This window comes from Protopterus annectens, chromosome 8.part0 (genome assembly GCF_019279795.1).
Source record: "Protopterus annectens isolate FY-2018-M chromosome 8.part0, PAN1.0, whole genome shotgun sequence".
Taxonomy (NCBI): Eukaryota; Metazoa; Chordata; order Ceratodontiformes; family Protopteridae; genus Protopterus; species Protopterus annectens.
This window is the reverse complement of record NC_056741.1, coordinates 1,018,645,596-1,018,667,287: the sequence shown is the minus strand read 5'-3', so window position 1 is coordinate 1,018,667,287 and position 21,692 is coordinate 1,018,645,596. Positions and strand designations below refer to the sequence as shown.

Genomic DNA, 21,692 nt, shown 5'->3' with positions numbered 1-21,692 from the left:
AGATAAGCAGGTTACACTTGCCAGCAATGACATTAACTTTACTGGAGCTGAATTTAAATAGCTAACTGGCAACATGACCAAACTTGTAGAATTACTGACTTAGGTAGTGGCTACTAAACATGTTACTCCATGAGGAAGTTTGAGTCTTCAACCTTAATTGCCACCTGAAACATTTCAGCTACTACTCAATATTTCAATAACTTCAACATTACAACTTTGAATATCTCTGCTAGAGTGAGGGAACCACCTGAACACTGCATTCCCAGAGTTCTTTCCTTTTGTTCTAGTCACTCAGGGGAAAGTTCAGGGGGACCAAAGCATTTGGATTATAATGTTTAGCTTCACAATGCTTCTGCTTTGGTCAGGAAAAAAGGGCAAACAACTAATAATTCTACTGATTCTCTTCCTAATGGTAGTGAGTATCGAGCCACTGATATCTATCTTTCAAACTTGGACGCACTGCTACAAAATGATATTTCATTAGACCAATATATCAACTACTCAGATTAAAGCTTTAATTCATTATTAAATTATTTTGAGGTTTAGCTATACAAATTTAAATGTCTACAAGTGGACAACTATTACCTTAAGGACTGTATTAACTACGAACTGGCACCAAAAGGCCAAAAACTCTCAACATTTCCAAATGGTGTCACCAGGAATTCAGAAATCCACAAAAATCTCCTCAGCCTTTTTGATGATGTGGAATTTAAAACAATGAGACTTATAAAAGAAAAAAAATGACAAATTCATAGAACATTTGTTTTGGTAAAGTAGAAACTAGTATAATGAAAAAAAGAATTGGAATGTCACATTTATAAAAATATTTGATACCAAACTTTGATTGTCTAAATCCTTCTTAATCTCAACTTCCAAATAAACAATTGTGTCTTTATCATTGTTATAGCAAATTAAAAAAAATGCAGTTGCATTGATATACTCAAAAAATGTTCAATTCTATGTGGTACATGATGCCAAATAATAAAAAAATATCCATAAAACTAATGTAAAATAACCATAACACTTCAAAAGGACTATTTAAAACAAACTTCTTTTCCTACTTTATCACTATAATTTTGACAAAAACAGATGCACAAATAGCTCCCATCACCACACCAGTCTTCTGACAAAAATATTGATTTCAAACTATAAATTGATATAACTTAATATCAGTCATAGTTTTTGCCCCTCTGTCCCCAAGGGCCATGTCATTGACCAAAAATGCATAAAACTATTCTAAACATAAACACTCAGGTATGACTATATACAAATCTTTCACATCAGTTATATTAAATGTTAAACTATCACTATAAGCCACATCCACACACTATGTCAAACCACCTTTGTGGGATATTGGGGGTGGCTATTATGAATAAGACCGATTATGTTAAGCAATGTTTGAGTTGTTATATGATGAGTCTTATGAGGAGGTCTCTAAAAATGAGGTATTGGTGGCTTATCAAAAATTGTTTCCTTATTCCATTTATTTTCTTCACTATACTAATTGCCATCCTAAGCACCAAAAGAGAGGTATAAGTTCATAGGCTCATAGGTTCATAGACAGGTACTAGGCTATTGGCCGAAGGGCCTATGTAAGCCTAGCCAACAAGGTTCCCTGGCTTAAGCCACCCAAGAAAGTTATTTTCCTGTGCCACTGTCGAGCAGAGACACAGCAGTGATCCGCGGGGTGTATTCCCTATTTCCCATCCACTCATCAAGATTTTTCTTGAAAAGTGCTAATGAGGAACTTTGCTTGACATAGATGGGTAGCCTGTTGCAGAGTATGGGAAGTCTCTGGGACATGAATCTATCCCTCCAGCATGTCCTGTTTATTGTGGTGACAAGGTTTAGGTCTCTAGAGCATGTAGCTCGGAGGGATTGGGATTTCTTTAGGTGTAGCATGTCCAACAGCTCTTGGTTTGACATAGCTTTGTATGTTAGGCAGAGATCACCTTGAAGAAGGTCATATGATACGGAGTAAAGCTGGAGTTTTTGAGACGGTCAGTGTAGGGCATTTGTTTGAGGCCAGTAATCCTCTTTGTGAGGTACTTCTGTGGCCTTTCCAGCTGCTGAAGGCGTCTTGTGTGGTACATTCCAAAAGGGGTGTTGTACTCTATAATGGATCTTAGTGTCGTGTAGAGGGGAACAATGACCTCTTTTTTCCTGGGTGAGAACCCTTTTATGATGAGGTGTGCCATGTAGAAGGACTTCCTGACTACTGTGGTGATGTGACTATCAAAGGAGAGACTACTGTCCACCTAAGTCCCAAGGTCTCTTATCACACATTCGGTGTTAAGTAGATTGCTGCCTATGTGGTAGTTCATGGGTACAGAGTTTTTACCAAAGGAGATGACACTGCACTTTTTGGTATTGAGCTTGAGGCCATGGATTTGACACCAGGCATCTGTCTCAGCGAGGCCCTTCTGTAACATGTCCACATCATTTGGGGACTTGACTATGGCTCCTAGTTTGCAGTAATCTGTGAATTTCATTAGCCAGAGGCCTTCTGTGTTAGCCTCTACTTCAGAGAAGTAGATACCAAACAGGTGAGGTCACAGAACTGAACCCTGTGGTACTCCACTTGTCACTGGTTTGAGGTCAGATTTGGAGTCATCAAATTTTACAGTGTGGGTTTTGTCAGTGAGCCAGTTGGCAATCCATCTTGTGATGTAGGGATTTATACCTAGTATAGGGAGTTTAGCTATAATTCCGAAATGGTGGATGGTGTCGAAAGCCTTGGCGAGATCAAGATAGGCTGTGTGAACCACCTTGCCCTCATCTATTGCTTTGGTGACTGCCTCAAAGAAGTTGATCAGGTTAAGGAGGCATGATCTGCCTTTCACAAACCCAAACTAGGTGGGATCTAAAGTTTGGAGGTTACCAATGTCTTTGTTTATGAGTTCCATGATGATACGTTCCATGGCCTTGTAGACCAGGCTCATCAGGCTAATTGGGCGATAGTTCCCAAGATCAGTGGTGGCTCCCCCCTTTGTGGAGTGGGATAACTGTTGCTGTGCACCATTCAGTGGGCACAAAGCCTGATGTGAGGCTATTATTGAACATGGTGCTTAGGTGAGGAGCCAGTTCATTCTGAAGTTCGTGTAAAATGCAGCCTGGGATGTTGTCCGGTCCCATGGATGCTGTGTTTTTGGCTTTAGAGAGTGCAGCTTTTACCTGCATAGCTGTGATTACAGGGACACTGCATTCGTCCTGTATAGATATGGGCCCTTTAGGGGGTGAGGGTGGGGTAAAGTTAGCACTGAACCTGTCTGCCAGGATGTTGGCAATATGAGCTGGATCAGTAATTTTTGTGCTGTTGTGCTATAACTCAGAGCAGATCTGGTTGTTGCCATCAATATTCTTGATATAGCTATAGAATGCTTTGTGGTTGTCCTTAGAATTAGTGGCGATTTTGTTTTCATAGCTAGCTTTGGAGGATCTTATAAGGGATCTCAGCTTCTTACTGAGGCTGACCAGGGAGCTCCTCCACTCATGGGATTTTACTCTCTTTTGCAACAGTTTCTTCCTTCTGTTGTACAGTTTGTTTATGGCAAGGGATCACCAGATTGGCTTCCTTTTTTGGAGGATAGCATCTTGGTTCTGTTTGGGATAGCACGATCCATGCACTCGTGTAAGTGCTTATAGAGTGCATTTGTGTAGGATTCTGCAGTTATAACTGTATTGTCCATCTGCATGGGTGTCATGAAGTTCACCACTTCTGTCTTAAGAAGCATGAAGTTGGCTTTGGAGAAATTTTTACCATGGTTTCCTTAATGGGGGGGTGGGGGCGGGATGTGCATATCAAGGGTGATTAGCTTATGGTCGGATTGGACCAATGAGGAGTTGACTAGGTTTGGAACACCGGTCACTCATGTTGGTAACAACTAGGTCTAGGATATTGTTGCCCCTGGTGGGGGTGTGGATAAGTTGATCCAGGGCATTGGAGTTTATGAATTCCAGAAAGCGTTGAGCTAAAGAGTTGGTACACGAGTAGTTTTCCCAGTTAATGGTGGGGTAGTTGAAGTCGCCCATTATTAGGGTGTTTGGTTGAACCCTAATATTTTCCTGTACATCTAGAAAAGAAGAGTGGGGATCCTGGGGCATAGTAGGGGATCTGTAGCAAGCTACAATTTGGATTGCAGTTTTGCCCAGCGTTAGTTGCACTTGGATAATGTTGGATGCATTATACTGAGCAACTAGCCTGTAGGTGTGGATATCCTTAATGAATATGGACACACCTCCACCTTTGGTGTTTCGATCCAGGTTACATGGCCGAAAAGTGTGGTATGAGTTATAGCCTGGTAGTGCAGGGGTGCTCTTTGGAGCCGTAAACCAGATCTCAGTCACTGCACAGATATCGATGTTCTTCATTTTAAGGAGTGCCTCGAGTGAGTGCATTTTAAGATTTAGACTTCTAGCATTGAGTAGCATTGCCCTCAGTTTTTGCTTGCCTCTTCCTGTTATGGTGGTGAATTTGTCATTTGAACCTTGCCTAAAAAAGGCACTACAGGGGCGTTAAGAGCCTTAGCCAGTATCCGGAATCCCAGGGGCAACAGGTGCAGGCCATCTCTGGCAAAGCATCGTGGTCTGTTGACCATGTCATCCTAAGCAGACAGATACTGGATCCCCTTAGTAGGACACCAGAAGCTTAGCTGATTGCTGAAGTCAATCATTTTGTCCTTGTACGGCGGTATTATTCTGGTTGATGGTAGAATGCTTCTCAGGGCTAGGGTCATACCTGCCTGGGCTACAAGATCGGAGCGCTCTTCCATGTCTCTTTTCATGTAGTCCAGGGAGGTATGTCTCAGGTCATTCACACCAACATGGACAATGACAGAGTCATATTTGTACTTGTTGTGGTTTGACCTGAGTGCGTGGGTTATGTGGTGGATCCTGGCACCTGACAGGCAGCTGACAGTAACCTTCTCCTAGTTTAGCCTGGTGAGTGAGACATCAGTATGCCAGACTATAGAGTCACCTATGACTAGTGTGTTGGGTAAGTTGTTTTGCCTTATTGGCTGTGGTTGAGTGGCACACTGAATCTGTGGGCTATGTGTCATTTGGGTTGTGTTGGGAATGGAGGTTGCTTGCGTTTCTGCTTTGGAGGTCTCTGTTGCTTAGACAGATTATTATTGAGAGCCTTCACGAATGTTTTTGTGTTACTATGTGTGGGTTTTGGTGGTGTAGATTTAGTGAGACTATGTGATGAGTGTGGTGTGGTGCAAATGTTTACCTTCTCCTCTTGACTGTCCAGTTCAGTCTTGGTTGGAGAGATGTTTACCTCCAGTTTGGCTAGATAACTGCATCTCTGACAGGTTGTAGTGTTGGTTAGTAGGAAGAGAGGGTTGTCTGTGTACATGAGCCAATTTCCACATTGCCTCAAGATGCCCAGATTCATCAGATAGACAGGAGAGAACACTGGGAGCTGACCCTTGGACATGCCTGAATAAAAAACTATTTTCCTCTAGATAAGTGAGAAAAGTGACAACAACAGCTATTTTATCTAAGCAAGTGAGAAAAGTAAGTACAAAAACTGTTTTCCTCTAGGTAATGAGGAAGGTTGAGTGCTATAGTAATTAGTAGCTTATTTAGTGCTTACAAGTTCTGAACAAGTGTGAGCACAAATATGCAAATTTAAGTGCTAAAACTAAGAGTCTGTATCTGCACTACATGTGTTACAGGACTGAAACAAGTGCAAATGCAGGTTGTCAAATCAGAAAGTTGAGAGAGATGGAAAAGATTGCCCAAACGGCCAATAACTACAATTTCTGAGCCAGAACCATTCCTTATGTGGTAGACAGGTTACCTTGTGCTTACCACTCCCCGTGATAAGCTAGAAGGCTTCCCTCCAACACAGAAAGGCTTGGGGGGGGGCTCAGAAGCTTACATACAGTCCTGGCTACAGCAAATCTGTATCTGGACTACACTAGTTACAGGAAAGGTAGGAAACAGGCTTACACTATTTTTTTTGTTTTATGTTCTAGTCTTCTGATTACTAATTGGATTATTTAAACCTGTGATATGTTGTAAAATCAGTTCTGATGAAGTCCTGATTTTTTTTTGTTTAAAAGTAGTTAACCTTAATAAAACTCTGTCTTTGTTTATTTCACTTGTTATTGTGTCTTTCGGCTTTTCCCGATTAGGGGTCGCCACAGCGGAACTCCGGTCCGCTAATGATTGGCAGTAGATTTTTACGTGCCGAGTTGCAGCTCTGATGCACAACCTTCAACGAAGGTATGCCCATTTACGCATGTCTCCACACAGAAGACGATCTAGCTGAGAATCGAACAGGACAACGTCTTACTGTGAGGTGACAATGCTACCGCAGCACCACCACCACAGTTTTCTTTGCTTATTTCACTATGCTGTGAAATTCTTGAGTTGGATTGTGTGGCTTGTGGAACTGGTGTATTTTGCTTTATTTTTTCTCATTCTTTGATAATGTTTAAGAGAGTATAGCACTGGACTTGGAGACAATTTCTTGCAAAATGGTATAAATGCATTTTTTTTATCTTTGAATATTCTGTGAAAAGAGGGATAGAACAAAACAGAGATATTTTTTATAACAGGCAATGTGCAGTCATAAAAAAATTAAAAAACTATCAGAAGTTACAAAGATTCCAGAAGTATCATCAGTGTAAAGTCTTCCTTAACTGTGCAGCAACAGATGAGGGTATTCTGAGAAAAAGGACTTATTTGAAGAAAACCTTCATGGGAAATTTTAGGATACAGTTTTGTTAAGTGAGTTACATTTAGCAATGCAGACAGATGGGGAAAGTTTAGCACCAGGAGAGGATGACATATCCTTTACTCCTTTTCACATCTCTATTTTTTTCTACTCTAATTTCTGTATTGTTTTGAAACTTTTGTATATATTGTTAATTAGTACATAGGATTTATAATGTAGTAAAAGCCAACACTCTACCATCGTACCGTTTTACTATCACTTATGTATTATACTCTTGTCTATTTTGTATGTCTGGTCAGTTTTTGACTTCCGGCTGACTCGATCAGTGTTCTAGCCAGGTAAACAAAATCAAATAAATACATCAGTATTGCAATATATTACTTTGAAACATAAATACTTAAGAGTGTTATTGTGCTAAATGAATGGCTTAATAAAGGATGGTGTGAAGATTAGCACACAGCTGTGTTAAAACACAGAATCATGGAAGGGACACGTTGCTATAGATTTTGATTACTCGGGGCCAGTAATTAATTGCACTTACAAGCTAGTAGCTATGTCACAGAAGTGGTTAATGAAATATGTAAAGACAGCTATTTCTCTTATGCCAGGATTTTAAATAAAAAGAGTATTTATTCTATGTTCTGGATAATGAATTATTTTTTTTTAGATAATTTGAATAGGCAGAAATAAGTGAGGTGATTTTTGCCACCGGTATCAATAATGTTTATGACAACAGTTCTCATCGGTCCTCTTTAACATATTTAGAAGACAGCTGCGGGAGATAAAATTAGTAGTTTGGTGGAAAATGTGTACAAAAGTTGACTCCAGTGATTAGTGATTACACTATGATTTCTGTAATGGTATAAAGTTGATTGAAACAGGGGTGTTCTTTGACTTAAAAGATGAATGGGTGTTTTTTTTCAGTCAGGAAAGCACCCATCACTATTGTCTTATGCAGATCATACAATTGTCTATGGAGAATCAAGGAAATAATTACATCAGTTTTTATAGTAACAGTGCAGAATTTGCGAGTCTTTAACTTAAAAGTGAATTGACAGAAAAGTAGGTTTGGTGATAGAGGGGAAATGATGAACTGTTTCAGTAAAAGCAGCTTTGAAATTTCTGGTGTCTGATTTGGCAATGAAGAAATTATGATATGTCAGTGGGGGAAGATCTTGCATAAAATGCAGAAATAAATGAAGAGTTGGAACAATATGAAAATATTTAAAAACGGAAAGTGCTTTAGATTAAAACTTTTATCAGCGTGTTAACAACATATTTATCAGATGCAATTATTATTAGTAAGTATAGAATGAGAATTATGGATGTGCATATTTTTTCTCTGGGATTTGGAGCAACAACCAAAGAATGGAGGTCAGTTTTATAGGCTGTAATCTTTTACCTTTTAAACTTGTTTTTCAGTATTTAGTTAAGTAGAAGAAGGGAGAATTTGTAAGGAAACATGAAGAATGGTTTTATGGCCAGCTGTTACATAGATGGAATGCACAGAAAATTGCTTAGCTTTGTTATTAATAGATATAGAGTGTCACTCACTATGGAAAAAAGTTGAGGAGCTGGGAGACATTTTATAAGATGCTGGAATATGTAAAGGAGAAATGGGTAATGGAAACTGCCCATTAGTTTTACATTCCTGGGTGGGAAGGGTTAGAATAGTTACTGAGAAATGGAATTAGGCATATAATGTGACATGTTTGCTGATATTTATATATTAAACTTTTTCTGTGGAGATTATGTCACTAACAGCGACCCATGGCACAAATGTAAGAATTTTCTAAAATGCAATTATTTTTGTTGAGAAGTGGAAACAATCATGCATATATTAGTGGGTTAGGCAATGGTAAAGTTTTTGGGAAGTTTTTCAGAATTCTGTAGGATATGGGCTGCTATCAATTGCAATACAGGAGATGGATATGAAATTCGTATAAAATAAATACAGACTCTTGTCTGACTGTGTAAGGACTCTTAGTCTTCAGTTCACATATAACTCCTGTTCAAAAAAAGAAATGGTTTCCCATACCAGACTTACAGCTGGCATGTTTGTTATGAACAAGTGACTTACCGGTGACATTTGGAACAGTTAAGTATAAAGCTGTCAAATGGAAGCTCTCAACAGAACCAACGTTATGCCTATAATTATATATATAAGTTTTCATGTAAATGCAATTAATATAAAATGCTGTTTTTTATGTGAGACCATATTTTATTCAAATCACAGTAAACTCACAACAGGATATACTGATGACAGTACAGTGATGAAATAAATCTTTCCAGTTTTTCCATGATAAAATATTAGGTATGTAGGAACATTTCTAAGCAAAATATCTTTTCAAATATTTGAAGGAATTAAAGAAGAATGACCATTTATATCCAACATTGTTTTATTAGCTATGATTATAACTTTGACTTGTTTGATATTAACATGACATTTTTATGCTGAATTATATTTTCCGTCTCCCTGTACCTGACAGCTCAATAGCAGGACAACATGACTCTGTCAATTCATTCCTAACTGGTTAACTGCTGATCAGGATTATGATATGTGCATTTTTTTTTGTTATGCCACAATCCCCCAGATGCAAATAAGTTTGCAAGCATGGAACAAGCAATGGGTACAACCACCTCCACACAAAAGTGCTACTAGCACTAAACATTCTATAAGGAAAGAGATCCAGTACTTATTATCAATGCCCACCCCTCCAGGCATGTCTAAAGGTCAGTTCCCTGTGCTTTCTCCTATAAACCTGGTGATCCTGGACATCCTGAGACAATGTAGCAACTGCCTCATGTACACCAACAACCCTCTCCTTTTACCTTCCAACGACATACTTGCGAGAGATGCACCTATATCTCCAGCCAAGACCAGAATAGCTGGTCAGTATTTGGACCACACCACATGGAACATATAGACTTCCAGAACACACACCAGAACTGCCTTCACATAAAAACACAAACCACACACCCACCTTTGCAGAGGCTCTCAATAAAAATCTAACCAAGCAGCAGAGACCTCCAAGGCAGAAAAGTAGACTACCACCACAGCACAACACTAATTATGAGACACACAATTCTCCTAAACAGTGTGCCAGTCAACCAAAGCCCCTTAGGCAAAACAGCATGCCCAACACACTAGGTATAGGTGACTCGATATTGAGGCACACTGATGTCCCACTCACTAGGTTGAATAAGGAGAAAGTAACAGTCAGCTGGCTGTCAGGTGCCAGGATCTGCCACTCAGGTCCCTCAACAACAGGTACAAATATGACTTTATCATTGTACATGTGGGTGTGAATGACCTGAGACGTACCTCCTGGGACTACATGAAAAGAGACATAGAGGAGCTCTTGGCGGGTATGACCCTTGCCCTGAGCAGCATCCTACCATCATCCAGAATGATACCACAGTACAAGCAGAAAATGATTGATTTCAACAATTGGCTAAGTTTCTGGTGTCATTCTAAGGGGATCCAGTATCTGTCTGACTGGGATGACATGATTGACAGACCTCGACGCTTTGTCAGAGATGGCCTACATCTGTCACCCCTGGGCTTCAGGATACTGGCCAAGGCTCTTGCTACCCCTATAGTGCCTTTTTTAGGCGGTGTTCCAATGACCAAATTACCACAACAGCTGCAAACAAATGCAGTCTGAGAGTCATGCTGCTCAACGCTAGAAGCCTAAATCTCAAAATGCACACAATTGAAGCACTCATTAACATGGCAAACATTGACATTTGTGCTGTAACAGAGACCTGGTTCAAGGCAGCAGGAAGCACCCCTGCACTGCCAGGCTATAACACATTCCACACCTTTTGGCCCCAGAACGTGGACCAAAGTTCCAAAGGTGGTGGTGTTTCCATACTCATAAAGGATGCGCACACCTCCAGACTGGTAGCACAACATAATGCATCAGAGATACTGCAGGTGCAGCTAACATTGGATAAGACAACAATTCAGGTCATAGCCTGCTATAGGTCCCCAACCATGTCTCAAGACTTGCACTCCATATTCCTAAGCACCCTGGAGAATATTAGGGTCCAACCTAACACTCTCTTACTAGGTGACTTCAACTACCCCACCATTAACTGGGTAAACTACTTCATGTATTAATACACTTACCCAATGTTTCCTGAAGTTCATTAATTCCAATGCCCTGGAGCAGCTCGTTCTTACCCCCACTAGAGGTAGCCACATCCTTGACCTGATCATTACTAACATGGACGACTATTGCTCTACACCAATAGTTCGCTCCTCTCTGGTTAGATCCAACCACAACCTAATCGCCTTGGAAATCCACACCCCACCCCCACAAAGGTAAACACCATGAAAAACTTCTCCAAAGCTAACTTTAGGCTCCTAAAACAGAGCTGGTTAACTTCATGGCACCCATGCAAATGGAGAATAGTTGCATGACCGCAGAATCATACACCAGTGCACTGTATGAACACCTACACAAATGCATGGATCTCGCCATACCCAATAGAACCAACACGCTCTCCTCCAAAAAAAGGAAGCCAATCTGGTGGTCCCCTGCCATAAACAAACTCTACAACAGAAGGAGGAAACTGATGTGGAATAAGGTCAAGTCCCAAGACTGGAAAAACTCCCTTATCAGCCTCAACAAAAAGTTGAGATCCCTCATCAAATCCTCTAAAGCTAGCTATAAAAACAGAATTGCAGCAGATAGTAAAGACAACCAAAAGGCCTTCTATAGTTATGTAAAGAACCTCCAAGGCAATACCCAGATTTGCTTTGAGCTACTGCACAATGGTACCTCCTATACTGAGCCAAAAGATATTGCCAATATACTGGCCGACAGATTCAGTGCCAACTTTACCCCTCTCACCCCAAAGAACCAATCACAATACCAGTAGATTGCCAGGCACCCAGTATTATTGCTGCAGAGGTTAAAACAGCACTGTCCAAGGCAAAGAATACAGCTTCTATGGGACCTGACAATATCCCTGGTTGTGTTATACATGAACTACAAAGTGAACTGGCACCTCACCTGCATGCCCTGTTCAATCACAGCCTCACCTTGGGCTTTGTCCCTACTGAATGGTGCACTGTTACAGTCATCCCTCTCCACAAAGGAGGAACTGCTACAGACCCTGGGAACTATCGCCCCATTAGCCTGACGAGTCTGATATGCAGAGCTATGGAATGCATCATCATGGACCTAATAAACAAGGATATAGGGAATCTCCAACTCTGGATCCCACACAGTTTGGTTTTGTGAAGGATAAATCATGCCTGCTCAACTTAGCTGACTTCTTTGAGTCAGTCACCAGAGATGTGGATGAAGGCAAGGTGGTTCATACAGCCCACCTTGATCTTGCCAAGGCTTTTGATATCATTCCCCACTCAGGAATCATAGAAAAACTCACAAAGCTTGGCTTCAACCCCTATATCACTAGGTGGGTTGCAGACTGGCTCATAGATAGAACCCACAGTGTGAAAGTAGCTGACTCCAAGTCAGACTGATGACTAGTCACGAGTGGAGTCCCACAGGGTTAAGTTCTGGGTCCTCTCCTGTTTGGTATCCACGTCTCTAAAGTCCAGACCAACATGAAGGGACTCTCGCTGACAAAGTTCACAGATGATTGCAAGTTGGGAGCTATTATTAACTCCCCAAGTGATGTTGACATCCTACAGAATGGCTTTACTTGGACCGACTGGTGTCAGAACCATGGCCTTAAGCTCAATGCCAAAACAATGTGTTGTCATCCCCTTTGGGAAAAACCTGGTTCCCATGAATTACCATATTGATGGTAGTCCACTGAACACAGAAGTCGTTATAAGAGATCTGGGAACACAGGCTGACAGCAACCTCTCTTTTGATCACCACATTGCCACTGTGGTCAGAAAGTCCATCTATGTGGCACATCTCATTACTAAGGGTTTTGCATCCAGGAAGAAAGAGGTCATTGTCTCCCTCTACTCTTCTCTCATTAGGCCAATCATTGAGTACAATGCCCCATTTGGCATGTACCACACTAAACACCTGTAACAACTGGAGAGGCCACAGAAGTACCTCACAAAGAGGATCCTAGGCCTTAAACACTTGTCCTATATGGACAGACTCAAAAAAATCCAACTATTCTCTGTCTCGCCATCTTATAGGCGATTTCTGCTTGACTTACAAAGCCAGGTCTGACCCAGCTCTGTTAGAAATGCTGCATCTAAAGAAATCCCAATCCCTCCACATCACATGCTCCAGAGACCTCAACCTCAATACCACAATTAACAGAACATACTGGAGGGACAGGTTCATAACTCAGAGACTGCCCATGATATGGAACAGACTTCACATACATGTCAAGCAGAGCACCTCGCTGACCCTCTTCAAGAGCAATCTTGATGAGTGGATGGGAAACAGAAAATTCACCCCGGGGATAACTCCAGTGGCTCTACTCGACAGAGGTACTGGGAAATAAGGTCAGGTGGCACTATGCCAGGGTAATCCTATGGCTAGGCTTGTAACAGCCCTAGGGCCATTAGCCTAGTACACACCTATGAACCTATGAACCTATGAGTGAAGTATCTCATTGGGCAACCCCAGCCTTACCCTTTGACTAGACAGTTCCTGCTACTTTTTCCAATCTGTACCTCATATTCATTAGCATCAGTTGTACCTTGTGACATATTTCTAAACCACTACCTGTAACAGGTGAGCAGGCTAGTTCTTTTCATCTCCCCATAGCTGAATCCTCCAATGCCTAGGGCACTAGTCAAACCTAGTTAGGCTGGGGTCATTGTCCGGGTTCCATCCCCCTATGCCAAAGCACAAGTTTTGGGTTGTATCAATATTATTGTTCTAAGAATATGTCTTCAATGAAAAGGAATGGAGGCTTACCTCTCTACAGGCTTTTCAGGCCTAGATGTTGATGTATTGATAGTCAAAGGATATTCACAAGTGAACCCAATACTTATTTTCCTCCCTCTATTTGATGCACGACCATAGCTGTTTCCAGTTGTCCCTTCGATGGCATTTGAGTAGATAAAGTGTGTTGCATTAACCTAAGCACCATAAGACACAAATCGTAAGAAATCACAAACTCAGTATGTGTTCATGGTTCTTGAATGACGTACTGACTTCAAACTGTATGATAAAAGCAAGACGTAAAATGATGTTACGTATCACAAATGCATATAAAGTACTACTCATTTAAGAAGCAGTGTAAAACAGAATGCTGCTGGCATTTCAAGTATAACATGAAAGTTGAAGTTACACAAAAAATTCTGGAATATGATGTGATCTTTTTCTAAGTAGCAACTTGGAAAGTGCCTGAGAATGAAAGAAGTGGTGCCCATTAAATTGTCAAAACAAGACAAGTTCTGTACTTGTTTAAGATATGAAGCATTTTTTTCCTCTTATTTGCAAAGAAAAATTTATATTGTTAAGTATTGTGGACAGCACTCTTCAATATAAAAGCTCATATACATGGTATAAAGGAATTTTTTTCCTCATTCACCACCATATAGGCAATGAATGAGCAAGATATTATTCTTTAAAGAGAGACTACTTTGGGACATAGAAGTGGGACAAATAAATGCCAAAGAATCAAGCTTGTATTGGCTAGACACAGTGTAGAAATGATGCAACAATAGAGTTGGATTATAAAATACATCTTTTTGCATGAGGCAAATGCATCCTCAGGTAATCTGGATTTCCTTAACCATAAATGTATGGACAACAATTTATAAAGAAGCAACATATTTATGTGTACATACCGCTAATTTATTTTGCTGATACACAGCCATTACCATAAATATCATACACATCTGTAAATAGCAAGCATTTGATGCACTCATAGATGCCACCAACCGTACCTAATTTTGCAGAACATCCCTGGTTTTGTCTCACATTTTTACCGGTTTCTTGTAAAATGTTTGATTTTATGGTACTTCACAAAACACTGGTATTAGTCAATAACACCAGGCATTAGAGTTTCATACTTTTAAATATTCGGAAAATGGATGCTGATACAGCACATGTAAACTTTTTAAATGAATTAGAGTAAAACTTTAAAAATGCTCATGATTTGGGGTGTTTGTCTCCCATTACATTTTGGATTTTTCATGAATTCTTGAGCAAATAAATTGAGGGTTATGTATACAACATTCTCAAAGCTACAAAATACAAGAAACATAATTCATATGAAGAGTTTAGCACCCAAATCTCCTCTTTACAATTTATACCTATAGCGAACTCATTTGCACTTCTACAGGGGAGGTATGAGGGGGAGCTGTACATGTGTACTGTTTACTTATAAGCCACCTGGATGCAATCTCCCCAGCTGCAGTGCACTGTGTACGGTAACATCACACTCTTAAACCACAACCAGCCTGTCAAATTATAATATGAAGCAGTATATTATCTACCACCCATTATATATTTTTCAAGTATCCAGAGGTAAAAGAAATTTATAGTGGGTTAGCTGCCACTTATCCTATGTGAGTATAATGTTCTAGCTTTTGTGAAGGAAATAATTTTGCCATGCCATTTAAGACTACTGATGCAGTCTACTGTCCACCAAATATATTTTACTGTATTAGCAATAGAAAAAACACCCTTGCGTTATAATTGTCCTTGTAACTGTACTAAAGATTATTTGAAGTCTAAATTAGCTGTATTTCTTGTGGTCCAGGGAAACATTCCATGTACTATAGTATAAAGTAAACAATAAGTAAACAAACTGCAGTATCCATAGGCCTTTCTAATGCTCTCATTGTATCAAACTACTTATTTGCTAAATGGACTTTCCCATAAATGTGTGTGGGCAATTTGAAAATAGAGTCGCGGCTAAATGAATGCAGAAACAGCACACTGTGAGAACACAGTTTGTGTGAGGCTGCTATACACTGCATTGGAGAATTTTCCCGTTCCTTGCTGCTGTCTGACAGTAGAGTTAGTATATTTAAATAACGGGAGCCTATCACCATTGCATACAGTAATGAAGCCATGGCAATCATCCAGATGACCTTAGTTTAAATGCTAATTTAAGCCCTGGAAAAACTATGCAGTGGAGTGTAAGAAGGAGAGGCTATTGCTGGCTTACCATCCCGGGCAGAGGGGAATGGCGATTTCTGGTTGGGCAGGCTTGCTTTCAGTACAACAACTGTAGGCTGAGAGTGCATGGGCTTTGTGATCCCTGATAAATGTGGTCTTTAAGGGTATATGCTTGTAAGCATGCACCTGTAGATGGAGGCCATAGTACAACATGTGATAATGTAGTTGCTGATATCAGCCATCTGGGGTTGCAGTCAGGGCTGTAAGAAATAGCCTCATTCTCTGGACATCAGAGAAGGCACAAAGTACATTCCTGGCTGCCTGAATGATGCCCCCCAGCTTTTATCCTTGTACTGGGGATAGACAATGCAAGAGAAAGAATGGGTACAACTGGTGAAAATGGTACCTAGAAAAAATATATATATTTCTGTATCTATTATACACAAACATGATTGTCTCATCAAACTTGAATACTTATGAGTGAACGCAGAATGACTGAATCGAAAATGATTGCAAAATATGTATATTATTTTGGCAGGGGGGTAAAGGCCCCTGCACTCCCAGTCCCTCTGGTAATTATGCGTACCCACTCTGAGACTGCACAACAATGGGGTAAGGGAAAATTCCTTGACCACAGTGTACCAGGATCTCATACAAAAGGCTGCCAGGCAAAAACTCCCTTTGGAAGAAACCTATAACTGTGTGTGTGTGTGTGTGTGTGTGTGTGTGTGTGTGTGTGTGTGTGTGTGTGTGTGTGTTTGTGTGTGTGTGTCTGTGTGTGTGTGTGTGTGTGTGTGTGTGTGTGTGTGTGTGTGTGTGTGTGTGTGTGTGCGTGTGTGTGTTTGCTCATGTATGTATGCATAGAAATGTAAAATAACCCAGAAATAAATAAACAAATAAAGGTGCCAGAGGTAATGATAGATAGCTGCACATAAGAATATTTGAAGACACTGCCCTAGTGCACAGGAGATATGTGACCTTTTGGGTCTCAGGGTGGTCTGCAGAGGGCTGTAGATTCATAGACCAGCAGAAAGGAGGAAAACAATCATGAGGGTATCCCTACTACTGAAAGGACCAAACACTTGAGAGAAGAAGCTAGATTGACTTATAACTCAATAAAGTGAAAATAAAGCTGTTGTTGTTGTTCCCTAGTGCTGGGCATAGGAAAAGAGATGGTCTGCTGTCTAGCAGTCTCTATAAGTACTGGTTTATGTTTGCCAGATACTCTGCAAAATCTTGACTACAAAAGGAACACAGCTTTTAAGTGTAAAGGTTTGCTGTACTATAAAAACGCCTACACAAGAGATGAATTTATTAATTTTGGACTGCCGACAGATTTCTTTTATAAAACATTACATTCCTTTTCTGAACTTCATTTAATTGTCAAAAAATATGATTTTTTTAAGTTACAAAGATGACTTCTGTGACTGCTTGTTTTTTTGGTCTCCAAATGCACACAACCACACACACACACACACACACACACACACATATATATATATATATATATATATATATATATATATATAGATATAGATATAGATATAGATATAGATATATATATATACTTACACTGAAAACCTTGAAACTGTATCGGTTGACTGACATATGGTCAACTTGCAGTTTTCAAGTCGGCAGAATGTTGAACCCAAATCGATCGACTACATTACAATTGACGGGTAGTGTAATTGTACTATTTGGGTTCAACATTGTGCAGGGTGATCGTGGTTCAGTGAGGAACAGGGAATTAGCCCATTTCCTCACTGAAGTGCGATCTCATAGTTGATATATTTAATGTGCAGGGGGTGTGGGGGGAGCAGCGTAGCCCCCAGCAAAACAACAGAATTAGCATACCATTGACTGTACTGTTTAATGGTACTTTAATGTGCATAGCAGGAGGTGAGTGACGTCACCTCCTGCTATGTCGAATACATCGAACCATGATTGTCGATGTATTCATTTTCACTTTGGTTTACTTTTCGGCATTCTGAATTCCACATTTAGAGACGACATTTTAAATGGTCGACCAAAGCAAATTTGAAATGCCAATAGTAAATATATATAAATATATATATATATATATACATATATATATATATATATATATATATATATATATATATATATATATACACATATATATATATATATATATATATATATATATATATATATATAAAATCTTCACAAGAATGCTAATTCAATGAATTAAACTACAAGCCATTTTATGTATATAAACCCAGTGAACCTTTCAAATTCACCAAAATCTCTGAAAACAGCCCCCCCTGCACCTGCACACCCCCATATTTAAATATATCAACACCATGATTGCACAATAGTGGAAAAAATGGTAAATTCCCTTACTGCACTTTCCCAGTTTCACCAAAAACACATGCAATGCCGTCTCTTAGGAGTGTAAGTGAATGGAATACAGCCATTCATTTGCACTGCTGAACATACATGCACACTGTGTATTTAATCAGTGAACTGCATCCATGGATGCAAGTGAATTTGATGACAATGCATTCAAACCTACATAGCGATGAGGCACAGACTAACTAAATATCTTTGTGTGCATATGTATAAATGTATAGATTTAAATGTCTTATGAAGAGGTCTGGCCAGTACATGGTGGCTTGCCCAATGCAGGAGCATGTTTTTTATGAGTGAAGGTTGTTGTTAAGCTGTGTTCTCAACTGTAATCAAGTAGCTGGGTTTCAAATGACCATGTCTTGATCAGGTTATCATTTGAAGGAAAAGGGAAATAGCATCATATTTTACTTTGTATAACCTGAAAGCTGACTTCAGCACAGATAAATGCAATTAGACCAGAAGAGGATGAGCTGCTGAGAGATATACATTCATTACAGAATGAGATATTGGATAGTTACCCTGTTAACATTTTGGTTGATAAACTTGACAGCCTACACGATCAGATCTCTATGTATGAAAAGAGGCTTTCTACTACTAAAACCCAAGAAGATACATAGAGACCTTAATGATTTCAAAACTGGCTATGTTTTCTTTTGGAATCAAGCCGGCAATAATTCTGATGTAACTAAACGTGATTCAGGAAGTGTGGTTACAACAGTATGGGGGTTGAGGCTAAGGATCTGCCTCAGTCAGCAATAAGAGAAGCGGCTAAAACTACCATCTATACTAATAAAGTGGACTCTAATAACATCAACAGAGGACCGCAAGCTGCCCCTATGAGTAATAGTAGTAATGGAGAGGTGAGTGAAGCGTCCTCTTCTACTAAACTGTGTTTTCTGGCCGTTAAACCTAAACATACAGCTGCTATACGTGATACGCATTCTACTAGCAGTGAGAATGTTGGTCAAGCTGAAGTAGATGCTACTCATAAAGTACAATGGGCTTTTTTACTACATAGCCCACTCCCAATATGAGGGAGGTCCAAGAGTCGAGTTGTGAATGGGAAACAAGACACCCACACAGCGTCAATGATCAGGGCAGGGCCTGGAAAAAGGCCAGACAGGTCTAGTGTTTAATATTTCTTCCCATGTTCTGACTGATTCTCAGTTAACTCTGTTGAATAGGGGCCTAAAGTTTTGTACCAGCACAAAAGGTTGACTTAGTGAATGCTATTAAAGAACTTAAACTTTTTGGAAGAACGCTTACCTTGAAGACTATGTTTCACGGGACTACTAATGAGCAATATATTTTAAAAAAAAATGAGAGTGTTTGTTCCTCCCAGTAACTCTGTAATTGATTTGTTTATAGAAGTATGTGAGAAGCAACTCAGGGAGAGGTTTACCAGCAGTGACTATAATGCATTTTGTAATTTGTCAACATTTGAATGACAAGCGTTGATTGAACTGAAATGTCTGACATGTATTGAGGTACGCCCTGCTGATAAAGGGGGAGGTATTGTCATATTAGATAAGGAGATGTATGTACACAACATGAAGGATCTTCTTAATGATACGAATACGTATTGTCAGATATCTGATATCCCTCTTAAGGCAGTCATTGACAAGATACAGTTTTACTGTTTGATTTATTTGTGACAGGAATGATTCAAGATCCACTCTTTGAATATGTCAGTGTAGAATTTCCAATGGTTTCTATAATGTATGGCCTACCCAAGGTTCATACGAACCTTGTTAGCCCCCTATGCATCCCATTGTGTCTAGCAAGGGGTGGGCCACTGAGCCTCTTTCAATATACGTTGAAAGGAATTTACATCCTGTGCTATGTGAATGTACCACTGTCCTGAAGGATACTAAGGATTTCCTTAAGGATTTAGGGACATACTTAGAAATATTAGAGAATCCCTGTTGGTTGGTGACTTTAGAGACCGAGTCCTTATTTACAGTGATTCCCAATGCCTGGGGCATAGAGAATATTAGAGAGCTACTACATGCAAGGAATGTTCAAGCAAGTAAGGTTAGTTTAATTTGTGCATTATTAGAAATTATTTTAGAGAACAATGTTTTCATGTTTGGTGATGAACACTTTATACAGAAGGGTGGTGTAGCTATGGGTACTGCCTGTGCCAATAGCTATGCAAACCTATCTCTTGTGCAATGGGAAACTACCTATGTTTTGGCCAATAATGCGTTTGCTGAATCTATTGTATGGTATAAATGATTTGTGGATGATATTTTTTTGCTATGGCATGATACCGAGGAATGCTTTAATGAGTTTCTGGTGTACATTAATAACATCACTCCATTTCAGAACTTTACTTACAAATACTCTGATAGAGTGATTGAATTTCTTGATGTGGAGATTACTAGAGATACCCTCAATCGGGTTTCGACTACACTTTTTAGAAAAACTGTTAGGAAAAATAATGTCTTACACAATGGCAATATGAATCCAAGGCATTCTAAATTAACTGTTTTGAAATGTCAAATATTTTGCTGCATGAGTTTACATAATGATGATTACACACTACATGGGGCACTATTGTCCCTTAAACATGAGTTTATGGAAAGAGGATATAGTGTGGGTTCTGTCAGTAAGCCAGTTGGCAACCCATCGAGTGACATAGGGATTAATGCCCAGCTTAGTAAGTTTATCTATGATTCCAGAGTGGGGGATGGTGTCAAAGCCCTTGGTGAGGTCCAGATATGCTGTGTGGACTGTCTCACCCTCGTCCACAGCTCTGGAGACTGATTCGAAGAAGTCAATCAGGTTCAGGAGAGAATGAGATAGACAGACAGATTGATGTAGCCTGGAGAGAAAGGGATGGTAGTTGTAAACCGTACTACAACAAGGAAGGTAGTGAAGGGATAGGATCTCATAGTGCTAGGGCTAATGGTACTATGGAGAGCGGTGAGTCAGATAGTGAAGTACTACGACTGCCTCTGACCTATGCAAGCAATATACATGTGGTGTGTGACATTGTTAAGAATAATTGGGATATTCCTTCTAGCGTGAAGGAACTAAATGGAATAGTGGGAGAGCAACCATCTTTAAATTTCAAGAATAATAGATCTCTTAAAAGACAACTTTGTTATAAAGCTGTAAGCACCCATAAATATATTCAGTCGGACAGACATGGCACCTATACATGTAGGAGATGCACAGCATGCTCTGGTATACATGTTGGGAGACAATTTATACACTCACAGAAGGGGTTTACAATAGAAGCTAATTTTTATGTTGATTGTTAAACCAAGAATGTGGTTTATTTTAGCTATTGCGTACAGTGTTTTGCCTTTTATATAGGTAAGACTAACCGACATTTAAGACAGGATTCTAGAGCACATGCGTGAAATTAAGAATGTGAAAGAGAGCAATGCGTTAGCTGTACATGAACAGAAAGAGAGACCTACTCATAGGTTTAAATTTTTAGTGCTTGAAGTGGTCCCTATAAATAGGGGGGGGGGGGTAATCTGAGCAATAATACTGAAGCCTCAGAACAGGAATGGATACTGAAATTTCAAGCTGATAGGCCACCGGGCCTTAATAATAAAGTATCTCTTAAACCCTTTCTTAAAGCCAGA

At 39.7% G+C, this 21,692-nt stretch overlaps 1 protein-coding gene across 1 annotated transcript in view; it reads right to left on the bottom strand.

The window, feature by feature from the left end:
* The window catches only part of LOC122809199 (alpha-tectorin-like), a 1,556,410-nt gene that overhangs the window by 131,285 nt on the left and 1,403,433 nt on the right, over nucleotides 1-21,692 (bottom strand). The window contains exon 20 of the mRNA XM_044080507.1: nucleotides 13,561-13,724. Within this exon, the coding sequence (XP_043936442.1) occupies nucleotides 13,561-13,724 (164 nt within the window). The remainder of the gene's footprint in view (nucleotides 1-13,560; nucleotides 13,725-21,692) is intronic.